General features: G+C 40.1%; 2 protein-coding genes across 2 annotated transcripts in view; both read left to right on the top strand.

Moving 5' to 3' along the window:
• Window positions 1-140: 140 nt before the first annotated feature.
• Window positions 141-11,513, top strand: kif3a (kinesin family member 3A; the record flags this gene model as incomplete). Its single annotated transcript, XM_079228846.1, has 17 exons — window positions 141-146; window positions 596-866; window positions 1,133-1,277; window positions 1,764-1,848; window positions 2,052-2,157; window positions 2,632-2,771; window positions 2,919-3,116; window positions 3,299-3,473; window positions 3,556-3,654; window positions 7,563-7,719; window positions 7,849-8,029; window positions 8,608-8,718; window positions 8,953-9,078; window positions 9,613-9,666; window positions 9,790-9,858; window positions 9,973-10,103; window positions 10,519-11,513. The coding sequence occupies 17 exons, from the start codon at window positions 141-143 to the stop codon at window positions 10,565-10,567; spliced, it is 2,103 nt and encodes a 700-aa protein (XP_079084972.1). The 3' UTR covers window positions 10,568-11,513.
• A 6,256-nt stretch (window positions 11,514-17,769) lies between these two features.
• Window positions 17,770-21,816, top strand: part of atrx (ATRX chromatin remodeler) — a gene marked incomplete at its 5' end in the record, with an annotated part of 31,726 nt that continues 27,679 nt past the window's right edge. The window contains 8 exons of the mRNA XM_079228281.1: window positions 17,770-17,826; window positions 17,970-18,013; window positions 18,131-18,252; window positions 18,338-18,418; window positions 18,587-18,699; window positions 18,813-18,880; window positions 19,194-20,034; window positions 20,278-21,607. Of these exons, the coding sequence (XP_079084407.1) occupies window positions 17,770-17,826; window positions 17,970-18,013; window positions 18,131-18,252; window positions 18,338-18,418; window positions 18,587-18,699; window positions 18,813-18,880; window positions 19,194-20,034; window positions 20,278-21,607 (2,656 nt within the window). The remainder of the gene's footprint in view (window positions 17,827-17,969; window positions 18,014-18,130; window positions 18,253-18,337; window positions 18,419-18,586; window positions 18,700-18,812; window positions 18,881-19,193; window positions 20,035-20,277; window positions 21,608-21,816) is intronic.

The following is a 21,816-nucleotide window of genomic DNA, read 5'->3' on the forward strand; positions in this document are numbered from 1 at the left end:
GCTATCGGATGTGAGCCTCTGATATGGGCACTGCGCTGGAAATTATTTTGATAACAAATAACACATGAACAAAGCCTTACACACGTTTAATTGTCATTATACATACACTATTACATTAATCGCCCTTCTGCATTTTAACTATGCCGGTAAGTCGACGCGCCTCTTTGCATTTTTCTTGTTTTGGTTGCAGAGGGGCTCCTCCCTTCCTCTTCCGACCGCACTGATGTGATGCTAACCGGTTAGCGTCGTTAGCTTACCAGTTTCCAACACAGACATTAGACACTTCGTGAGTTTTTTTGCTAATCACCATAAATCAAGTAGCACAAATGTTGACAGCGTGGTGGATTGATAAAAAAAACATGTGCTATTGTCCATGTTTGTGCTAGTCAGCTAACGCCAGGTAACGTCAGGTAACTGGCGTTCTCGTCAACGTCAGTAATGCCGAGCAACACGACAACGGCGAGGTACTAACTTTAGCTAGCTTTGTTTTGACTGGGCCGTTTAAGCTAGCTAATGGGCTCAAAGGATTGCTAGTTAGCTAATTGTTACATACTATTGCATGAGCTGCCTCTCATTGTGGCCCGTTCTTTTTCAGAGCAATAAGCTTGAGAAGCAGGAGGTCGATAACGTCAAGGTGGTGGTAAGATGTCGTCCCTTCAACCAGAAAGAGAAGACGATGAGTCACAAACAGGCCGTCATTGTGGACGAGATCCGTGGGACCATAACAGTCAACAAACTGGAGACTCCCCACGAGCCTCCTAAGACCTTCACATTTGACACCGTGTTTGGACCAGACAGCAAACAGCTGGATGTCTACAATCTCACTGCCCGCCCCATCGTTGACTCAGTATTAGAGGGATACAATGGTACATTTAATGTAACATAAGTTATTATTTTTTATTAATAAACCATTGCTGTAAAATGTGCATCATCAGTAATGATTAGCGTTAAATCAACTGTTGGAGGCATTTCAACACAGACAGTCAAACATACACTATTGCCTCTATTAAATCTAATCCTCAAATTTGTGCTTTCATTGTTGACAAATACAATACATATTAAGTTACTCTTAAATCTTTATATTCTATATTGGAAATGGAACTGTGATTTTATGCTCTGTTATCCGTTTCAGGCACCATTTTTGCATATGGGCAAACTGGCACAGGAAAAACCTTCACCATGGAGGGTGTGAGAGCTGTGCCAGAACTCAGAGGGATAATCCCAAACTCCTTTGCTCATGTTTTTGGTCACATTGCCAAGGCAGAGGGTGACACAAGGTAAGAAAGCAATCAATCAGGCAAACATTCAGTAAAATCAGATACACATATTTTGTCTACGCACATAATTAGTCCTGCTGATGATTCCCAGTGCGTAAATCAGTGTCAATTTAAGTGAAAACTTTAGTCTCTTGTTTAGTTTTATAATATGCACACTCCACCACAAGCAATCTTTTGAAATAAAGTGATCTTTGGACGGAGCTTGATACTGTTATTGGTAAACTGCCTTGGTTTTGTTCTGAAGCAAGAGTTTCATGGGAATGAGTCTTACTGAATTAACTAAAGGCAAGCCTTTTGATCATTGCCCTGCGAGTAAAAAACAAAAATAATAATAATCAGATTTGGGTTTTATTAGCAGAATAAAAAGCTCCACAGAAACATAGTTCCTGTAAAGGGGCACAAGTGTTAGTATTGATGTATTTACAAAGCCTGTTTTGCCATTTGCAGCATGTATCTCACTTTAAAAAACACATTTAACTTCCACAGGTTTTTGGTTCGTGTTTCGTACCTGGAGATTTACAATGAGGAAGTCCGAGACTTGTTGGGCAAGGACCAACTGCAGCGGCTCGAGGTAAAATTACGCTTAAAACCAACACTAAAACATGGAGTTCAGTGATTCATATCAATACTGTCGTGGAAGATCTGTCATAAAGGACACAACAGTCATATTTCCAAACAGGAAGCTTGCAAAAGAGGGCTGAATAGATTGGCTTGTATTAACTGTTTGATGCTGACAACAATTTTCTGTGGTAAAGTTGACATTTTTCACCACAGGTGAAAGAAAGACCAGATGTTGGTGTGTATATCAAAGACCTCTCTGGTTACGTCGTGAACAATGCCGACGACATGGACAGGATTATGACGATGGGCCACAAAAACCGTAAGAGGAATAACTGACAGACAGAAAAAGATATCTACAAAATCAAGATAATTTGTTGTATCTGTATGTCAGTCCACCTTGCACAAGTTCTATATTTATATGTGTGTGTCGTGAATTTCATATTTATTTAAGCACACAGCACAGGCCTTTGTAACATTTTTTAGTAGCTTTCTTTTTTCACTTATGTGTTTGCATCCGTGTACACAATATTGTGTGGATTTAGCGAATTGATGTACAATCATGTACTGTAATCTTTTTCTTAATTTAAAATGCAAAGTGTTCAAACTGTTAAGCAAAGGGATTCTGTGCTAAGACTACCTGTCACCTGGCACATAATTGTGCTGTTATCAGAAAATGCTTGAGTAGAAATTTTACAATGTGCAGAGAAAAATTTAATTTCAGATCCGATTTTAAAGTTAGTTATCACACATACAAGTCATGTTGTTTGATTGCATTATATTTCCCTGTGTGAAGGGTCTGTCGGAGCAACAAACATGAATGAACACAGCTCCCGTTCTCACGCTATCTTCACCATCACCATTGAATGCAGTGAGAAGGGTGTGGATGGAAACCAGCATGTCCGCATGGGAAAGCTTCATCTGGTTGATCTTGCAGTATGTATCTCTGGCAAGACATTTCTGAGTAAAACTAAACTACTTCCTTGAAAATGAAATGATGCAGATGTGACTACGATATACGTATATGACTTATCGTCCGCAATCCATCTGACCACCAATTGACCTGCAACCCTACCCCTACAGGGCTCGGAGAGACAGGGCAAGACTGGAGCAACAGGTCAGCGTTTAAAGGAAGCGACAAAGATCAATCTCTCTCTCTCTACACTGGGCAACGTCATCTCTGCCCTGGTGGACGGCAAGAGCACTCACGTGCCCTACAGGAACTCTAAACTAACCCGTCTGCTGCAGGATTCATTGGGAGGAAACTCCAAGACCATGATGGTAGAGTGAAAGTTTAAAAGCTGTTCTAGAAGCGTTGTGTTGTGAGCAACAAATGCATAATTTCAGAGAGCAATAAATGTGCAGATCAACATTTTCTCAGCATTTGTAAATTCTAAGCTTTTTACCATACCCAACTTTGACATTTTCGACTCACTTTTAAATTACATACTTCTCTCCGTTAGTGTGCAAATATAGGTCCTGCAGACTATAACTATGATGAAACCATCAGTACCCTGCGCTACGCTAATAGGGCTAAAAACATCAAGAACAAAGCCAGGATCAATGAGGATCCTAAGGATGCCCTATTGCGCCAGTTTCAGAAGGAGATTGAGGAGCTAAAGAAGAAACTGGGGGAAGGTAGTAAATATAATCATGCTGTTTAGATTACATCATTTATTTTTTCCAAGACTGTATTTTTACATGTTTTGTATGATTCTAGGTGAAGAGATCTCTGGCTCAGACGGCAGTGGATCAGAAGAGATGGATGAAGGTGATGATGAAGGAGGGGTGGCAGGAGAAGGCCACAGGAAAAAAAGAGGTAAGAATTTGTAATTTATGCACACATAGATGCAAGTGTGCATTAAAGCAAGTTACTGAACATGTGTTGATGCAATCTTCATAAGCTTGCAGGGAGTGTTTTTTTTTTTATTTAGTGGTTTCTGTTTTTAGTAAATGGTCGGATATAAATCTGTACCGTTTGCATATATCTTTTTCAATCTCTAATTGTAATGAGTCAGCATTCAGTTCCTCAGATGATTATCAAGCTAAAGTTGCTTTTAGGTCACCAGTTAGTCTCTACTCCCTTAACAGGCTTCCATATAATAACACTCTTCTCATTTTGGAGTTTCCCTTTCCTCACCTTTTACACATTTCTGTTTTAAAGTGGAAACTATGTTGCAATACTGACACTGTTCCGGTGAGGCCATGTTCCACAGTGTTTTATATTGATATCTCGAGATTACCCAGTTGTCATTATTATTCTTTCCAACACTGCAGTATCAGGTTTTTTTAAATTAATAATAACCGAGATATTCATCTTCTGTGAGTACGGTGCTGTATCTGCAATTTGCATGTGTGCACCTGCAGCTGCCTCATTTGTCGGACCATCCTATAGCACGTACATTTTGCTTTACGCCTCGCAAACCAATGGTTCTTTACCTCTATGCGTTTCTCACTGTGGGCTTTGGTGGGACGGGGGGCGCTTCTTCTGCTTCTTCTGCTTCCTTTGCTTCTTTTCCAGACATTAGCAACAGCAGCAATAGTTCAGAATTTGCCTGGTCCTCCTCAGTGCCACCGCCCACTGAGGATTAGCCTAAGAATAGTGAGTTGGAGCAGCACTCTGCTCTACCAACCCATCTGTCCACAGAGCCTTCTTCACACATGGATCCTGTAAAATTGCTGGTTTTGAATTTAGATGAAAGGCAGGGTGGTAAGCACTAACACTGAGCTCCTCATGGAAAAATTCCATGTTGAGTCGGGTCAGTCTTGATTAATAAAAAAAAAAAAGAAGTCATACCATGGTGGAATCACTGCCAGAGGACATAAAGTTGCAAAGAAATGACACCAAGGATTAAGATTAATCCGTTCTCATACCATGCAGGCTGTCTAACTGATTGAAGCATATTTTGCAGCTGAGTGGCTTTTTATCTCCTTAACTTGATTGCTGACCAGAGGCAGTGCTTCGGGGGGCTTGCCACTGCTTAAGTATCTCTAATAGTTGTCAAAACAATCTGTAGCTTCCCTTGATAAATGTTCCATATCAATTTCATCATAAATTAAATATGACCAGACTGCTTTACTTATAAATGGAAAAGATTTCAAAGTAATTTTTTTTTTTTTCTCTCTTTAATTCCTGATTGGCTTGCATGGCATTTGTAGCTTCAACAGGTGTTCTGTTTATATCGTGTTAACATGATATTGGTTGTTGGCAGTAATGAAAGTTGAAAATTGAGAGCAACTGGATTGACGTGTTTGAGTCAATCCAGGAGGAAAAGTATGTGCCATACTGTATGTATGTATGTATGTGGGCGGTTTTCGTAGTGGGTATTCCTTCGGTTCAGTCATTCGTAGTATTTACGCTTTTAAGTGGTTGTGAAAAACTTGCTTAACTGTCTAAAGATGGGTGCACATGATTCATATCATAATAGGCCTGCATGAAAAGTTAATTTAATTTAACAGATGAAAGCCTGTTTTTTTTTACCCTTTGTTGAGATTAGCTCAAAAAGTCAAAAACTTACAAAACAGATTTATTATTTTTTTAAATTTATTTAGAGGTTGTTGTTTTTTTGCCACACACTCCGCTCAGAATCTGACTTATTGCCAAGAAGGTTTCACATGCAAAACATTTGCTACTACTTTAGGTAGTTGTATATAGAGGACAATATCGTGACCTCATCGACAAAATGAAAACGACCTTTTTGGACACTGCTACTTTTTCTACGCCGTCAATTACATCTTTGTTGTCAAGCATTTAATAAGGACTATATCATTGAGGCTGGTGGATCCTTGATCAATACAGACATGCATTTTTTTGTGATAAATACATAATGTAAGCTATTTTGTTGATTTGCCTCATTGCGAAATGGTCTGAGTTTTCCCTGGTAAGCAGTGATGCAGCGCACACTGTATGTAAAGGGTTTCATTGTGAGAGGTAAAAACGGAAGGAGTTAAGCGGCATGCCCTGCCGGTGTGAATTTGTGGGAAAAAAGGCTTTTTTCTGCTATTATTCTATTGCTTCTATTCTATTGCTATTTTTCTGCTGACTATTATTTGTCTAATAATATTATTTTTGCTTCATAACTCATGGATTTATCTCAGTCGCGTTGCTCTCTCTCCTTTTGTCCTTGGATAAAAGCAACACAACCCCTATTAAAGGATTTCCTTACATCTTTTCTATTTATCATATGTACCCCATAATTGTCTGCCACTATTAGTATATTTAGATTCAAATTAAAATTGCTACGTATTTTCGATGAAATAAAAAAAAAAACACAGAAGGTTGTGCAGCCTCGATAGAAATAGGCCTGTGACGTCTTTCTATTTTGCATTTCATTATTGATTCAGGAATTCACAGAAGAGTTTGTTATTGAACCAAAGTAAATAAACCTTATGTTTGCATTAAGGTTGTCCATTTAATTGACGCTTGAGCTGTTAAAGGTCCTGAGTTGGCAAATTACCACAGGGAAGTTTCTCAGTGCAATTATGGATGACAGTGCATGTGTGAAAAAAAGCTTAATACATTCCCTGTGTCTGTGCCACTCGTGTTTTCTCACAGCCCGGATCCCCTCACTCTTGCTGACCATGTCCCAAATAGTTTTTAAGTGATTGCAAACGTTCTCAGTGTTTTGATAAGGATGTCTTGGGACAGATCCATTAATTTAACTGTGACTGTTGGACAGTTGAATGAAATCACAATCTAATGTCGAATTTCTCCTACTTTCTTCCAAGCATGGCCTAAATAAACACAGTTTCGACATTCTAGACTGGTTCTGCATGATGATTTCATGTCCCCAGTTTCAGGTTACACCTCTGCCACGCTGCATTGTGTAATCTGTAACTTCTGTCTCTCAAACACATAATTCATTCATCCACATCATGTTTCATAAGCAACGTTTCATATATTGTTTTGCCTCATGTCTATCTACTGTCACTACATCTATGTTATTCTGTAATTATTACTGAGATTTCTCGTTTTCTGTTTGATTTACTCCCACTCCTTGTCACTTACGTGGTGTTCCACTCTGTCGTCATACGATTTTCAGGATCATTCTGTAATGTGTTGCTCTCTGTCTCTCTCTCTCTCTCTCTCTCTCTCTCTCTCTCTCTCTCTCTCTCTCTTCCTCCTGGTGCAAATGCCGCCTGTCTGACTTGCTATACACCTCTTAATTCAAGAGGAAAGAGGTTGGTGTAAGAATCTACATTGTGCTGTTGTCCTGTAGCAATGCTGTCTCTACTCGCACAACTTATCAAGATGGCTGCCGTGTGTTTCAGTAGCTATTTTACTAACTCTGACTAACTGGATAACAGGTTTATTGTATATTGATCGCTGTTAACATTTTTCCTTTTGTTTGTCCATATATGACTACCATTTATGTGTCTCTTCCTCTTAATAGTTGTTAAAAGAATCTTGCACTTTATATAGTTTCCCTTATTTTCACATTTTGCTTGCACTAACAATTATTAAATTCTGTGCATTAGTAAGACAGAACTTTAAGCAGCTGGCTCTCACTGGCACCCACTCTTCGGACATTCATTTTATTTCTATATTTATAATCTAAAACCGAATATATTAAATAACACTAATGCTGATTTAAAAAAACACAGGATAGAATTAATCTGCATTTATATTATTGTAACCTATACACTGACAAGTAACATAGTATAAGGAAATACATCGAAAACAACCCGTATATTAACGTGACCATGGTTCCCTGTGTGTCTCACAAGGGAGGAAGAAGGTTTCCCCGGACAAGATGGTGGAGATGCAGGCAAAGATTGAAGAGGAAAGAAAGGCTTTGGAGGCCAAGCTGGACATGGAGGAAGAGGAGAGGAACAAGGCAAGAGCAGAGCTGGAGAAGAGGGAGAAGGACCTTCTTAAAGCCCAGTGAGTCCGGGAACTTTGTTATCCACGATGATACAAATCAAACAATCTACAATGTCTTCTTCAGTTGTTACTGGATGTGGAAATATGGTATTCACTCATTCACTACCTGATCCTCCTCTTACCCCTTAGGCAGGAGCATCACCTTCTGCTGGATAAATTGTCGGCCTTAGAGAAGAAAGTCATTGTGGGTGGGGTGGACCTCTTGGCCAAGGCTGAGGAGCAGGAGAAGCTTTTGCAGGAGTCCAACAATGAACTGGAAGAACGTCGCAGGAGGGCGGAAAAGCTGCGGAGGGAGCTGGAGGAGAAAGAGGTATGGATGAATGTCCCAAAACCAATCTGACTACTAAAGCTGTAGTACTTCCTTACTTTGTCATTCTGAAAAGTTAACATGAATGTGTGCATTTTACATCAACTATTGTAGTATTAACCAAATATTGTCTACTGATCCTTCTGGAGTAAAATGTTTGAAGTTGTATTTGTTTATTTGCTAAAAAAACTACTTGATGAACAATTTGACCCAAATTAATAAACAACATGATGTGTTGATATAAACAATTTCAATTCTAAAATTATAATAGTACCATCTTTAGCTGACATTAGCTGTCTACAACCAAGATATGACATCAGATACCACATAGTCCCGTAGTCATGAGGTGTCAATCTAACCGCCAGGTGTTTCGCACTGAACTAGCTGCATCTTTGTGGTTGGAAATGTGGTTAGAAGCTCATTGGTACTCTTTCACTTGCTTTGTGTTCAGAGAAATGCAAACTTGTGGACTTGTGCCCTTTCTGTTTGATATGACCCAAATTTCAGGATTTCAGTCATGACAGCAGACTCCAGCTGGCTTGCTTCTGCATGATCACTGATCCCTTTCCCTCTTAAAACAGCAAGAACGTCTGGACATAGAAGAGAAGTACACCAGTCTGCAGGAGGAGGCTCAAGGAAAGACCAAGAAGCTGAAGAAAGTATGGACCATGCTGATGGCTGCCAAATCAGAAGTAAGCATAACTTAAAAGAGTAACACCAAGAGAAATCGTACCATCAGGGCAGCAGGGCGGTGTAGTGTGGAGACGGTTATGAGTGAACTAGTTTCTATCAAAAATGGTATGAAATACTTTTTCAATCAGAGCTTTAATTGATAAGTTATGAAACTCAAGCCATGGTTGAAGTTGGGCTTGATTGATCAGGGGAACAAAACAAGTTAATCCACTGTTGTTGTCGTGTTTTGTTAGATGGCAGATCTACAGCAAGAGCACCACAGAGAGATCGAGGGCCTTCTGGAGAACATTCGCCAGCTGAGTCGAGAGCTGCGACTCCAAATGCTCATCATCGACAACTTTATTCCCCAGGAATACCAGGTGTGATTGTGTACTTACATTCATAGCTTTACAACTCTTTGACTCTACTAAATACCCATGACTTGTGTTGTTCCCTCGCATCAGTACACACAAAGAACAGGAATGAAATGAAATAGAAAAACCTGCCTTGGTCACTCACAGACTTTCACTTGATTTAGGTTGTGTTGCAACATTTTCATCCATATCGCTGTTTTTTCTATTCTGCGTATAATAACCCGATACAAGCTCTTGGCAGAAAAAAAAAGCAATTACAGTTAATCCATTGGCTATCAACATAAATTTCTGATGTATTATCAGATTTGTGTAGGAAAATATGCACCTAGCTTGTACATCGCTCACAACCTCACAGACCTACTAAACCATGAATATGTAGCAGGCTGCACACATTGTGCAGGCACTAGTGGACTTCCTCCAGAGGAAGAGAAGACCCACAGTCACACAGAATATGATATTATCTGATTTAAGGGGAGTTGCATCAGTGACAATGTCTTTCCTTGCTTCTAGTTTTATATTTTCTTATGTTTTTTTGTATAGGAGATGATAGAAAATTACGTGCACTGGAATGAAGACATTGGAGAATGGCAGCTGGTGAGCTTACCTTTCATATCTCATGCACACAACTGTGGTTTGCAGTTCGAAAAACTTCAATTTAAAGGAGTTAAGGACTACTTCTCAGTAGTGTGTCTTTGAACTGTACCTTATGTCTTTTAGAAATGTGTGGCATACACTGGCAACAATATGAGAAAACAAACCCCGGCTCCAGACAAAAAAGAAAAAGATGTGAGTTCTTTGCACATCAATAACTGATGTTCCTGATATTTTTCTCTTTTCCCTCTATGACAATGTATTGTTGATCTTTCTCTCTCTCTCTTCTTATTTCCCCGCCTCCCGCAGCCATTTGAGGTGGATCTGTCCCATGTGTATCTGGCCTACACGGAGGAGAGCATGCGGCAGTCACTGATGAAACTAGAGAGACCCAGAACCTCTAAAAGTGGCAAAAGTGGCCGACCCAAGACTGGCCGAAGGTAATCTACTTTCTACACAAGTCATAGGCAACCTAAAGCTTCACACCCTGTTAAGCTGTACCACTATACCAGTCCACTGTGTAGTGTCTCGTGACTTATTCTTTCATCAATCGTTGGCCTTTACATCATCTCTTTTGCGGATAAAATTTGCTCTAAGCAAGTCTTCACAGATTGACATAGCTCCCTCGAGCATACATATCATATTTAGTGTTTGTGCTGATCACGGGTCAAATAAATGCTACAAAGGCCCTTTAGCCTTCGGTTACTGTGTGTGTGCCAATTATAGAATGTGGATAAGATGCTTTAGCATGATGGTTTTTGCTGTTATCATGTTATACTATTATTCTGAGAAATAAGAATGCTGAAAGCTCTCTGAAGTGGTTGATACACTTATCATGTACCTATCTTCACACAGGAAAAGATCTGCAAAGCCAGAAGCTGTGATCGAATCCCTTCTGCAGTAAAGGCAGCATAGCAGAGAGCCTTGTTTCTCCGTATCTTTTGTGTTACTTTAGGAACAGAAGTCATGAGTCGAGTCTGAAGAATTTATTGTTGAACATTAAAAGAGTAACTGAATACACTGTATAGCTGATATGGTTTTAAATGTGACGGAGTTGCACCTGTGACAGGAGTAAGACCTCTTATTATCCTCTGTTATCTGTATTATAGTGGAAGACTTCTTTGTGGATGTCCAACATTTTGATGTAGCTTTGGAAACACATTTTGTTGGCAGCAGCTTCTGTTCAAATACAGCTCTTTTACCTAAGCACCTCTATAACACCAAGGAGGTATTAACAATAACCATGTTTCACACGCAACACATTTGGTTTTAAAAATGAGCAACACTCTGAAAGAAGATGTTTAAAACAAGAGTTGTGGACATGAACTATAAACTGAATTCATACCTTTTGAAATGTGTTGTGTGTTGCAATGAATACCACATCGTTTAAGTCGTAGCTTCTTTATTACAGATTTCCTGCTAAGTAAGAAATGGCCCATGCTGATAGGAATGCTTTGTAAGTGAATTCTGATTTAGGGTGTTAATTCACTTGCACAGGGTATGTAGTATCAAGTATGTAACTGTAAAGTGCATTATAGCTTTTTTTTCTTGAGGTCAGAAGCATAGGGGCATGCATGCCAGTCAGCTCTTATGTTGGTGCCATTTGCTAATCTAAGCAAGTCATCTTTTTATTTATTTTCAAAGGTCAGAACACTTTGTGTAATATTGATATACATCATACATACTGTTGGCCTTAGTTTAATGCACTAGTATGAGGTTTTTGTGGAGATCTTTATTTTATGATGTTCTGTAGACGCTAACTGACTTTTATTTTGTATCATGACAAATGTTTACATGCACCAAACCCCTGGATATTTTATTTATTAAATTATTTTACACGTTTTATCTCATATTCTTGTTGCTCTTGGTCAGTTTCATTATTAAATTGGCCATATTTCTATTTTCTTATTGTTTTTTTTGTTTTTTTAAAGGTTAAACGTACATGTAACAGCAATCACCACGTCCTTTTCATAGCACTTCCAACTGTTGGAAAGTCTGTAGACCTAAAAGCGCAACCAAATGTCTGAAAAAGGTTATTTTTCTGCATAAAACTGCTGCTACTGGTTAACCGGAGAGTTTTACTTGAATACTGAGAATGGATTGGTGATAGACAAAACATTATAAGCAGACATGCTGTGAAAAATATTGACTTTAACAACAAACCAATGTGCCATTATAATTTATTGATGTATAAATACAAATACTACAAAAATAAGATATGTAGGAAAATAAATATGTCACAACAAATAGAAATAACTTATATTTTAAATGGTATTTAACTCAATTGCAGCGTTTTTGTGAACATTCCATGATTTGCGCGAAGAAATTTGGTAGGACGTATCCATCTTTTGTGTCAAGGGCACACTCCTGGGACATCTGAAACAAAATCATTATGACAATTTTAGTTTTAAGCGCACAAAGATCTAGCTGAACACGAAACCAAAATGAATAAGAACATGTTTGACAGTAAAGAGCAGATTAATTGTTAGAACAGATGCCATTAAAATTGAATTCATGAATTCTGGCTAAACACATGTTCAATCACATTGAATTCATCTTTACCGTGAACGGTTCCAACAGACGGATGAGCATTGCTACATTGACTTTTGCTGACACGTTTGTGTAATTCCTCAGAATCTTCCAAGCCCGACAGAGGAAGAGTTTCTGTGAGGAGAAATGCACAATTAGTACAGTAGTAGTATTTAAAATGTTGGAGTAGGCACAACTCAATCCAAAGAAACCAGCAAAGCTTCATCTCAAACAGTTCACAAGTTTCATGCAAGTTTACATCTACTGTGTCAGACAAGCGTCATGTGTACAATAATCCCAATAATTAGAAAAGGTTTCGAACATACGTCACATGTTGGGCTGTTCTCTGATGATATCTTAATGATATACTCATCCGGCGCCTTCAATGAAAAGATATATAAATCAGTATATTATAAAACAAGCAAACCAGCCAGGTGTAGTTTTGTAGTTTTGTTACCTCTTTGCTGGACTCATTCCTCTTGATCTCTGCCTCGTGATGAAGATGTTCCCGCATCACCTCCACGGTATCATTGCAGTGTAATGGTCCTGCGTAGACCATTGCCACCATCATCATCATCAGTGTAAGACTTTGAATGTTCTTCATGTCTTTGAAAGAGACCGTGGGACAACGCTGGTAGGTTGAGCAGAGAAATTGAATACCTACACACTCCGATTTGCCACTTATATATTGACATCCTGACACTCTGAGACCACAGTATGCATACACGTCAGAGGAAGTCGCCAAATAAGGGCCAAAGGGTGATTTGTATCTGTTATGTTCCACATGTAGCATGGCGTTTATACTAAGCAATTACCTGCTATTCCCTTATCAACAACACTCTCACCATCCTCGTCATCGCCATGTCTCAACATTTTATGAAGGTTTTTCTAATGTTTAAGGGTGGAATATAATTTACTTTTTTTTTAAGTGGTTGACAGTGAGCCAGAAGGCATACATTATTGATGTCAATGTGTGTAGGTACACATGGGTTTTTTCTGTGATGACAGGTCAAAATGACTGATAATAGGACACATTTTGAGTCAAGATTCTTGCTGTCTCCCACACATTAGAGGAACATGTTTCCCACATGTTCAAAGGAAACTGACTGACAGAGACAATTCCAGTCCTGATTCAGTTTAATTTTTCCTCTCATTCTTATAATACAGAGATTTATCTTGTTATTGTTGAAATGAAATTAACAACAAATATTTATTTGATCAAATGTATGTTACTTAAAATAATGTCAGTAAAATATTGCTGGTGATAGCTGCCAACAACCATACCAACAATTTGAAAGACAGACCAATCGAGTACTTAATTCAACATTGATAGCCTTTTGTAGAGCAGCCCCATCTTCAGGTGATATTTGTAACTTCACAATCACACAAGTGCAGTTTGTTTAAAAAGGATCCAAAGTCAGAGAACAGTCAGGAATGCTCAAAATAATCATGTTATTTCATGTTTGCCCTGTCATGTTTTAAATGCCTATATGAGTTGTTAGCAGTCCCACTGAAAGAGACATGCTCTCTCTAAACTCTCTGTTTTCAGTTAAATAGTAGTTTGAGGCCCAACAATTTTAAGTCACCCTGCATTTCAGAGAGAAAGAAAAGACAGAGAAAACTCTTTTCCTCTTACTCCATTAAACATATCAGATGTGTTGTGTGACCCTTTGGAAGAACACACTACTGAGCAAAAAGCAGTTGAAGGCACTCAACCTCAACCAGATAACAGTAAAATGCTGCTAACCAGTGGAGGAAGAAGTACACAGATTGTTTACACAATTAAAAGTAGCAATACAATAAAACAATCTGTAACAAGTAAAAGTTCTGAATTCAAATTTTTACTGAAATAAAAGCAGGTAAAAGCACTCATTCTGCAGAATGGTATACATTTCAGGAAAAATTATAATATTATCGTATTATAATAGTGACACTGCTGGGTTGCAGTCAACTTATCCATAACTGACTTTGTGGAGTGGGCCGGTGAGAATCACCTGCTTCTGAACGTGGCCAAGACCAGAGAGATGGTGGTGGAATTCAGGAGGAGGGCGACGGCTCCGAGTCCTCTGAGTGTTCTTGAAGAGGACGTGGACATGGTGGAGGAGTACAGGTACCTGGGTGTTTCCATCGACAGCCGACTGAACTGGAAGGCCAACCTCAACGCTGTCTACAAGAAGGGGATGAGTCGACTCTTTTTCCTGAGGAAGCGTCGATCTTTCAATGTGTGCAGCAAGATGCTGGAGATGTTCTACCAGTCGGTTGTGGCCAGCGCCCTGTACTTCGCTATTGTCTGCTGGGGGAGCAGCATTGGAGCCGGTGACACCAACAGATTTAACAAGCTAGTTAAGAAGGCCGGCTCCATCATCGGCTGTAAGCAGGAGTATCTGGAGCAGGTGGTGGAGAGGACGCTGAAGAAACTTTTGTCCATATTGGACAACCCGGACCACCCTCTCCACCACATGCTGCAGGGTCAGCGGAGCACTTTCTCCAAGAGGTTCATCACGCTGCGCTGCAACAAGGACCGTTACAGGAGAACATTCCTGCCTACTGCAATACGGCTTTACAACAAGTCTCCGCTTGCTAGATCCTCTGTGGATTAATTCATCACTGTATACGTGTATGCTACTACACTACACATACATACTTTGCATTTTGCACTATCTATTGTTCACATTTATTTTGCTTAATTAATGAATACACTCTGCGGCTGTAAATATATTTCATTCCAGTTAGTTGTATTCTCTTTTATTGTGTATATTAATATATATATATATATATATTACTTTATTCTTATTTTGTATATATCTTTCATCCCTGTTGGTTCTTTATATCTTTTATCTTGTGTGTTTATTTGTATCTTCAAGTTGTAAGGCGCTACTACGACTACAAATTTCCCCTTGGGGATTAATAAAATATCTATCTATCTATCTATCTATCTATCTATCTATCTATCTATCTATCTATCTATCTATCTATCTATCTATCTATCTATCTATAATACATTATAATGTATGTTAATTGTATTTCATATTATTTATCAGATCTTGCAATGTGTATATAATTAAATAACATTTTGGAGTGAAATGTACAATATTTGCGTAGAAGTATATAGTATAGCAGAACATGGAAATACTCAAGTACCTCACATTTGTACAGTACTCGCGTAAATCAACTACTGCTGTGTACACACTGATACATCAGTATTATAATATTTAAGTTTGAATAATGTTGTAGAGCTTGGACAAGAGAAGGGCGATTCTGCCAAATGCCCTTTTCTTCCCCAGAACAATAATGATTATAATCGTTCTAGATGCTTTCAGTTTTGTTTTCTAAAGATACGTTTTGGTAAACCACATGAAGGCTCTAAGTGTTTTCATGCTATTAGCGTTGATGTGGCTACATAGCATGTATTTGCTAATACTGTGGGGAAAGCCCTGTTACTTTCAGTCCTGTTATACCATCTTTCATGTCAAAAAATAAAAATAAAAATAAATGGCCTGAGAATGACCGTTATACACTTTAAATGTGTGGTATTTGATACAGCGCTTCAATTTAAATACATAATTATGTTTATTTTGAAATATTATAACATGTAAATGGCAATGATTCGCTGGAATTTACCCAAAACAAAACAGCGCGCCTTTTACTGTATCAACAAATGAATTCAGCCAGCAGCATTTTACTTCCCACAGAAAATCTTCCCCTCGTCGGCTAAACGAATCAATAAGCTCCGGTGAGCGCGGACCAATCAGAGCACGAGAGCGCCAGAAGTGGTCAGCCAATAGGCAGCCGCACAAGATTTAGGCTAGTGCGCCATTTTGCTGCGTCCACAGCCATCCGGCAAGATGGTCCCCTTGCTTTGTCTCCCCTGACCGGAGTTGTTTCGGTATTCTGAGGCTATTCTTGCTTCTGCAGCATCATACGCCTGCAAATTAGATTGAACTTCCCCCCTGTACCGCCAGCGAAACGTGTCTATATCAGTCAAGACATGACGACGGTAAAAAGCAGGTAGGAACATTGTTTAGCCTGTTTGTTTAGACGAGTCATTTGTGCATCGATTAAACGCGAGCCGGGCCGTTGCTGCCTCCTGCTAGTTAGCGAGCTACACTAGCTGAGTTGGAGCTATAAGCTGCGCAGCCGGCAAGCTTTAAATTCGACCACGCGCCGATTCTGACGTGTGACGTTATATGCGTTACATAATATTGGTGAAAGTAAACGACCTTTTAAAACACAATTATTCGCGTTGTGTCGCAGCTAGCTGCGTGTTAGTGCTACTTTGGAGGCTCCTCGGTTAACGGTGGTTCGTGCCGTGGTGTCGTCAGAAGGAGGCCTGCGCGTGCATTTTCCGTTGCATGCACATGCATTTGAGCTTTAAATGCACTGCCGAGGGTGCAGTTTATCCAGGGCAACGTTGGGCAGTGAAAGTAAGTAGTTGCGAATTAACGGCGGCCGCTCAACATGCTAATGATAGCGAGACTAAACTTGGCGTTGATAGTCAGGAGTTCCTGTGTTGTCAAAACATGGAGGTTGAGGCTGCGTTGAGGATAAAGAAGCAGAACAGAGCTACTAAATGCAGCAGGGCGCGCTGCTTGCAAGGCGAGTGGACTATTTTTCTTTGACTGACACTGGGGTTTGGATACATTTAGGGCTGGTTGTTGCTGCCAGGACTCAGTGAGCTCAGCACAGCGGATAGCCACCGAATCAGCACATTATGATGACGCCAGACGGCACAATGAACAGCGATGCCGCTGTCTCCAAATACACGCGCGTAAAAGCATGTCACGTTAGGTAATGCACATATTTGATTGTATGAATATATAATCCTACAGATGCTGTAATCTGGTGGTCGCCTATATTAACGGTTTAATAAGTAGAAAGAAAGTAAAGTTTTTTTTTTCTTCTTCCCCCCCAATAGACTAAAACAACCAAAACATTGTCTGTAACCTTTGACTTAACCAGTGTAAATTGTCTGTAGAAAACGTGTCCAGTAGGTCTCACGTCTTGAGGACTAGAATTGTGTATGCATTGTTACTACTCTGCTTTGAACATATGTGTATTTCAAATATTCACATAGTTATGTTTTTTGTGTGTGTGTGTAGTGATGATGTAAAAATAGGTGTGTGGGTTTTTGGTCATTTCATCTATGGCTGCTTTTATCCTGGCTTGTTACATTTGTATCAGTCTTATAAAATATGTGAGTAATTCCTGCTGTTTGTTTTAGTTGAATAATTGAGTCTTGTGCCAGGCAGCCTGAAGAAAAGAATACGATTATCAAATTCATTTTTAGAAGTTCAGCTGCTTTGAAATGAATGAAATACGCAAATGGTGGAACCGTAAACACAAAATATGGTCATACAGAAACGGTGGAATTGTGATATCAAGTACTAATCAGTACCTAAATTGTAATAACACAGCTTGCTTGTAATTTGTCACTGTAAATATTAAAATGTGTTTACAAACTTAAAATCTCAGACGTCTACAATGTTGCCTCTGTTATTCAGAGGCAACATTGTAGAAATCTTAATTTACCGTTGTGTTTATCTCGAAACAAATCTCCAAATGTCTCCCTCAGGTAAAATGAGTCTGGCTTCTTCTGAATTGCACCGAGACCAAATGTCAGAAAAGGCAGAGGAGGTAAGTCTGCAGCTTCTTGGGTTGTGAAACCATGTGTTTTGACCTCTGTATATATTTGTATACCAAAAGAAACGAATCCTTTAAGGCACATTTTTTTGTGTTTTTGTTCTTAACTGTGAAGCTATTATGTCTTGAATTCTCAGCCTGGAAGCTCAACAGAAACTATGAAGTCTTCTCGCAACAAGAGGTGAGGAGCCTTATTCTTAAATGTGTCTGTTATTGTTTTGTTTGTAGTTGCATGTTCTCAAAAGAGTTCTCACAGACGTGGCTTGTATTATTAAAGCTGTGTGTCAACTCATTTTAGGAAGCCCACTACTGCATCTAAGCACACTGGACTGAAAGAATCTGACGCCTCAGCTGAGAGTGAAGATGAAGGTGCCACTTCTGACAATCCTTCAGACAATAATGCAAGCAGTGTATCGAAAGGTATGAACTATGGAGGTACTTGTTGGTCTTCATCAAGATATTGTTGATGCTGATTTGAGACTTTTCTGCTTTTGCTTCTCTTTAGGCACTTTAGTCATAAGGCCAGCTGGGAATGATAATAAAGGTGCCATGAAGCTCAGAGTAGATTTCAAACCGAAACATACAGGTGACATAATTTAATTATTTCTTTTTTTGGCATGTAGATGTTCACAATAGAAAATACATATGATTTTAATGTAAATTAACTGGATGTAATAACTCATTTAGGGAGTGAGACAAAAGTGAAAGGAAGAAAGTTAACAATTATTGATTTATTTTTATCTCCTTATCCTAGATGATACCCTGCAGAAGAAGGTAAACTGCACTGCCTGTGGTAAACAAGTAGTAAACCAGTTTCGACCTAACTCTGTGTACGAGCATCCTGCACTCAAAGTACTCATTTGCAAGGTAGGAAAGTTCAAATATACATTCCATCTATTTTTATAGCCATTATAAAACACTGATCATTTTTCAGTCTTTCCGTTCTTGATGTCTGATCAAATGATTTCCTCTCCCTCTAGTCATGCTACAAGTATTACACAAGTGATGACATCAACAGGGACTCTGATGGGATGGATGAGCAGTGCAGGTAAGGCATTTTACACATGTTTTATTGTAAAGTAATAAGAAGGACAATAGAAGTAAATGTATGAAGACTAACATTGTAGGCGAGCCTGGGGATCTCAAAAGAACAAGACATTGCATTATGTTTCCATGATGATTTTAATTTGACATGGAATTTACACAAAAGCTTGTTTTTTGTTGTGTTGAAAGTGTATGACATTTTATACATATGTTTTGGATTGGTCCTTATTCAAGTGCCAATACTTTTGGAAACAATAATATATTTGAAAACCTCAATTGCTTTATGCCCTAAAGCTTGTTTAACTTTTCCTACCCAGGTGGTGTGCTGAAGGTGGCAAGCTCATCTGCTGTGACTATTGCAACAATGCCTTCTGCAAGAAGTGCATCCTGCGCAATTTGGGAAGGAAGGAGCTGTCTGTCATTACTGATGAGAACTCAAAATGGCACTGCTATGTATGCAGGTCAGAGCCCCTCCAAGATCTGGTCTCCAAATGCCACAGCATCATGGAAAAACAAGAACTCAAGGATCGAAAACCTGAAAAAAGCGAGGAACGTGAGAGCAAGAGACACAAGAACAAAGCAGTCAAAGAGCACAAAACCATTGTCAATGGGAAAGAACACACCGAAGGCTCAGGGACCATGACATTCTCCTACAAAAAACTGCAGGTGCCCAAAGAACTTATAAAGAAAGCAAAAAAGCTTGTTGAAACTACAACTGGTCTGAACAATACATTCATCCAGTTCATCCAACAGGCAGCTGAGGAGCAAGGAGATAAGTCTATCAGGTATCGGCATTTGAAAGCCTTCAGGGCTGTGCTTGCTGATTTGAAAAAAGCCCACAGTGCTTTGGAGGTGGCATTGGGGCCTGAATTCAAAAACGTGGAGTTGCAGAATGGTAACGAAGGGCAACATATTGTGCGAAAGAGCACTTTTGTTGTGTCCCCTGTAGAAAACGACATGGATAATATGACTGATGAGGACGGTGACGACCCAGCCGAGGAGGACGAGGCCGATGACGACCAAGCCGACGAGGACGACTTAGCGGAGGAGAAGGCTGACGACTTAGCGGCGGTGGAGAAGGTTGACGAGCTAGAGGAGGCCGATGATGACCTAGAGGAGGAGGCCGATGACGACATAGCGGAGGTGAAGGCTGCGGAGGTGAAGGCTGATAACCTAGCGGAGGTGGAGGCTGACGACGATCTAGCGGAAGAGGAGGCTGACGACGATCTAGCGGAGGAGGAGGAGGAGGCTGGCGACAACAACCTAGCGGAGGTGAAGGCTGACGATCTACTGGAGGAGGTGGCTGACGATGATCTAGCGGAGGAGGCTGACGACCTAGCGGAGGAGGAGGAGGCTGACGACGTACCGATTAAGAAAACCAATGTAGCGGTGGAGCAGGTCTACGGCATAGCGGCAAAGGATGCTGATAACCTAGAAGCGGCGGAAGATGAGGAGGCTGACCATGCAACAGTAGAGGAGGCTGCGGGGGAGGCAGACATCGGGCAGCATAATGAGCAGAAAGTGTCTGACACTAAAAAGAAAGACAACCAAACAGCAACTGATGTAACCAAAAAGACAATTAAAACTGAAGCATGTGATGATGGGCTAGGTTCAGCTGGTGAAATGTCTCTCGATCAAGATATTATGTCTGTGCCTCCTTCGGTTCCCGAAGAGCTTTTTCAGATGGTGGAGAGTCTTGCAGATTCCACCATGCTCTCACAGTCTGACACTGATTTGGTCAAAGACGCTGTTAAAAAGTCAAGTGGAAACTCAAAAGACTCTCAACCTCCCCACCCCAAGGTGAAGAACCTCATAGTTAAACTGACTCCAGTGCCAGTTGTGACGACACGTGGGTCAAGGTCCTCCAAAAATAAGGGAAAAGCTGGAGAGACGCAAAAAAACGGTGTAGAAGATCGTGAGAAGGAGAAAGGCGATGCTTCTAAAGCAGCAGTAGATGGGACAGCCAGCCCACCACCCAGCCGTCGCTCAAGTAGATTGAAGACCACACCCTTGAGAAAGCAGGCTGAGAAAAAGGGCAAGGAAGAATCCTCAGAGTCAGATGAAGATCGTAAGGGCAAGGTTAAATCCTCCAAGAAATCCAGTAAAAACAACAAAGAGAATGCAAAGGAGACCAAGGATACAGAAAAGAAGACTATGGATTCCGACTCGGACGAAATTCCTAACATATTGCTGGAGAAAGCGGCAGCAGGCCGCAGCACAGATGAGGAACAGGAAAGCACAAGTGCTAAAAAGTGTTTATTCAAACTAAAAAACACATCCACACAGGATACAGACAAAGCGTCTAAACGCAAAAGGAAGTCTGAAAGCTCTGACTCAGACTTGGGGAACAAAAGTAAAAAGACGTCCAAGACGAAGAAACGGACTGGCTCAGACTCAACCAACTCTGACTCTGACCAAGAGAAGGAGTTTAAGAGTAAAGCAGCCACAGTGAAGAGGAGATCTAGCCGTGTAAAGAAGCAAGATGAAGCAAAAGAGGAAGAAAAAAGCTCACCTGAAAGGAAGGCAGCCAAGAGGAAAAGATCTTATGAAGCTAAGCGCAAGGGAAGGAGCCCCAAAGCAGCCTCCAAGCTGCAATTGTCCTCCAGTGAGGAGGAGGAGGAGGAGGAGCAGGCTGAAGGCGATTCCGGCGATGACAGCGACGAGCAAAAACTCAAGCCAATTGTGGAGGACAGCGTGGTTGGAGGAAGTGGACCGTTCCATCAGTCCTCAGGTAATTTGTTCTAGAAGAGATTTGTAGCCCTCAACGTCCATGAGTTACTTGGTCGTAAGTTAAACATTTTGGGAACCCTGCTCAACCCTGCCGAGAGTTTCAAGAAGTAGCTATGTAACATTCTTTTGTCTGTAGGTAAATATGTAGCTGGAGCCAGCGGTTAGCTTAGCTTGGCATAAAGCTAGCTTGGCTTTGTTCAAAGGTAAAAT

This window comes from Taurulus bubalis (genome assembly GCF_910589615.1).
Source record: "Taurulus bubalis genome assembly, chromosome: 13".
Lineage (NCBI taxonomy): Eukaryota > Metazoa > Chordata > Actinopteri > Perciformes > Cottidae > Taurulus > Taurulus bubalis.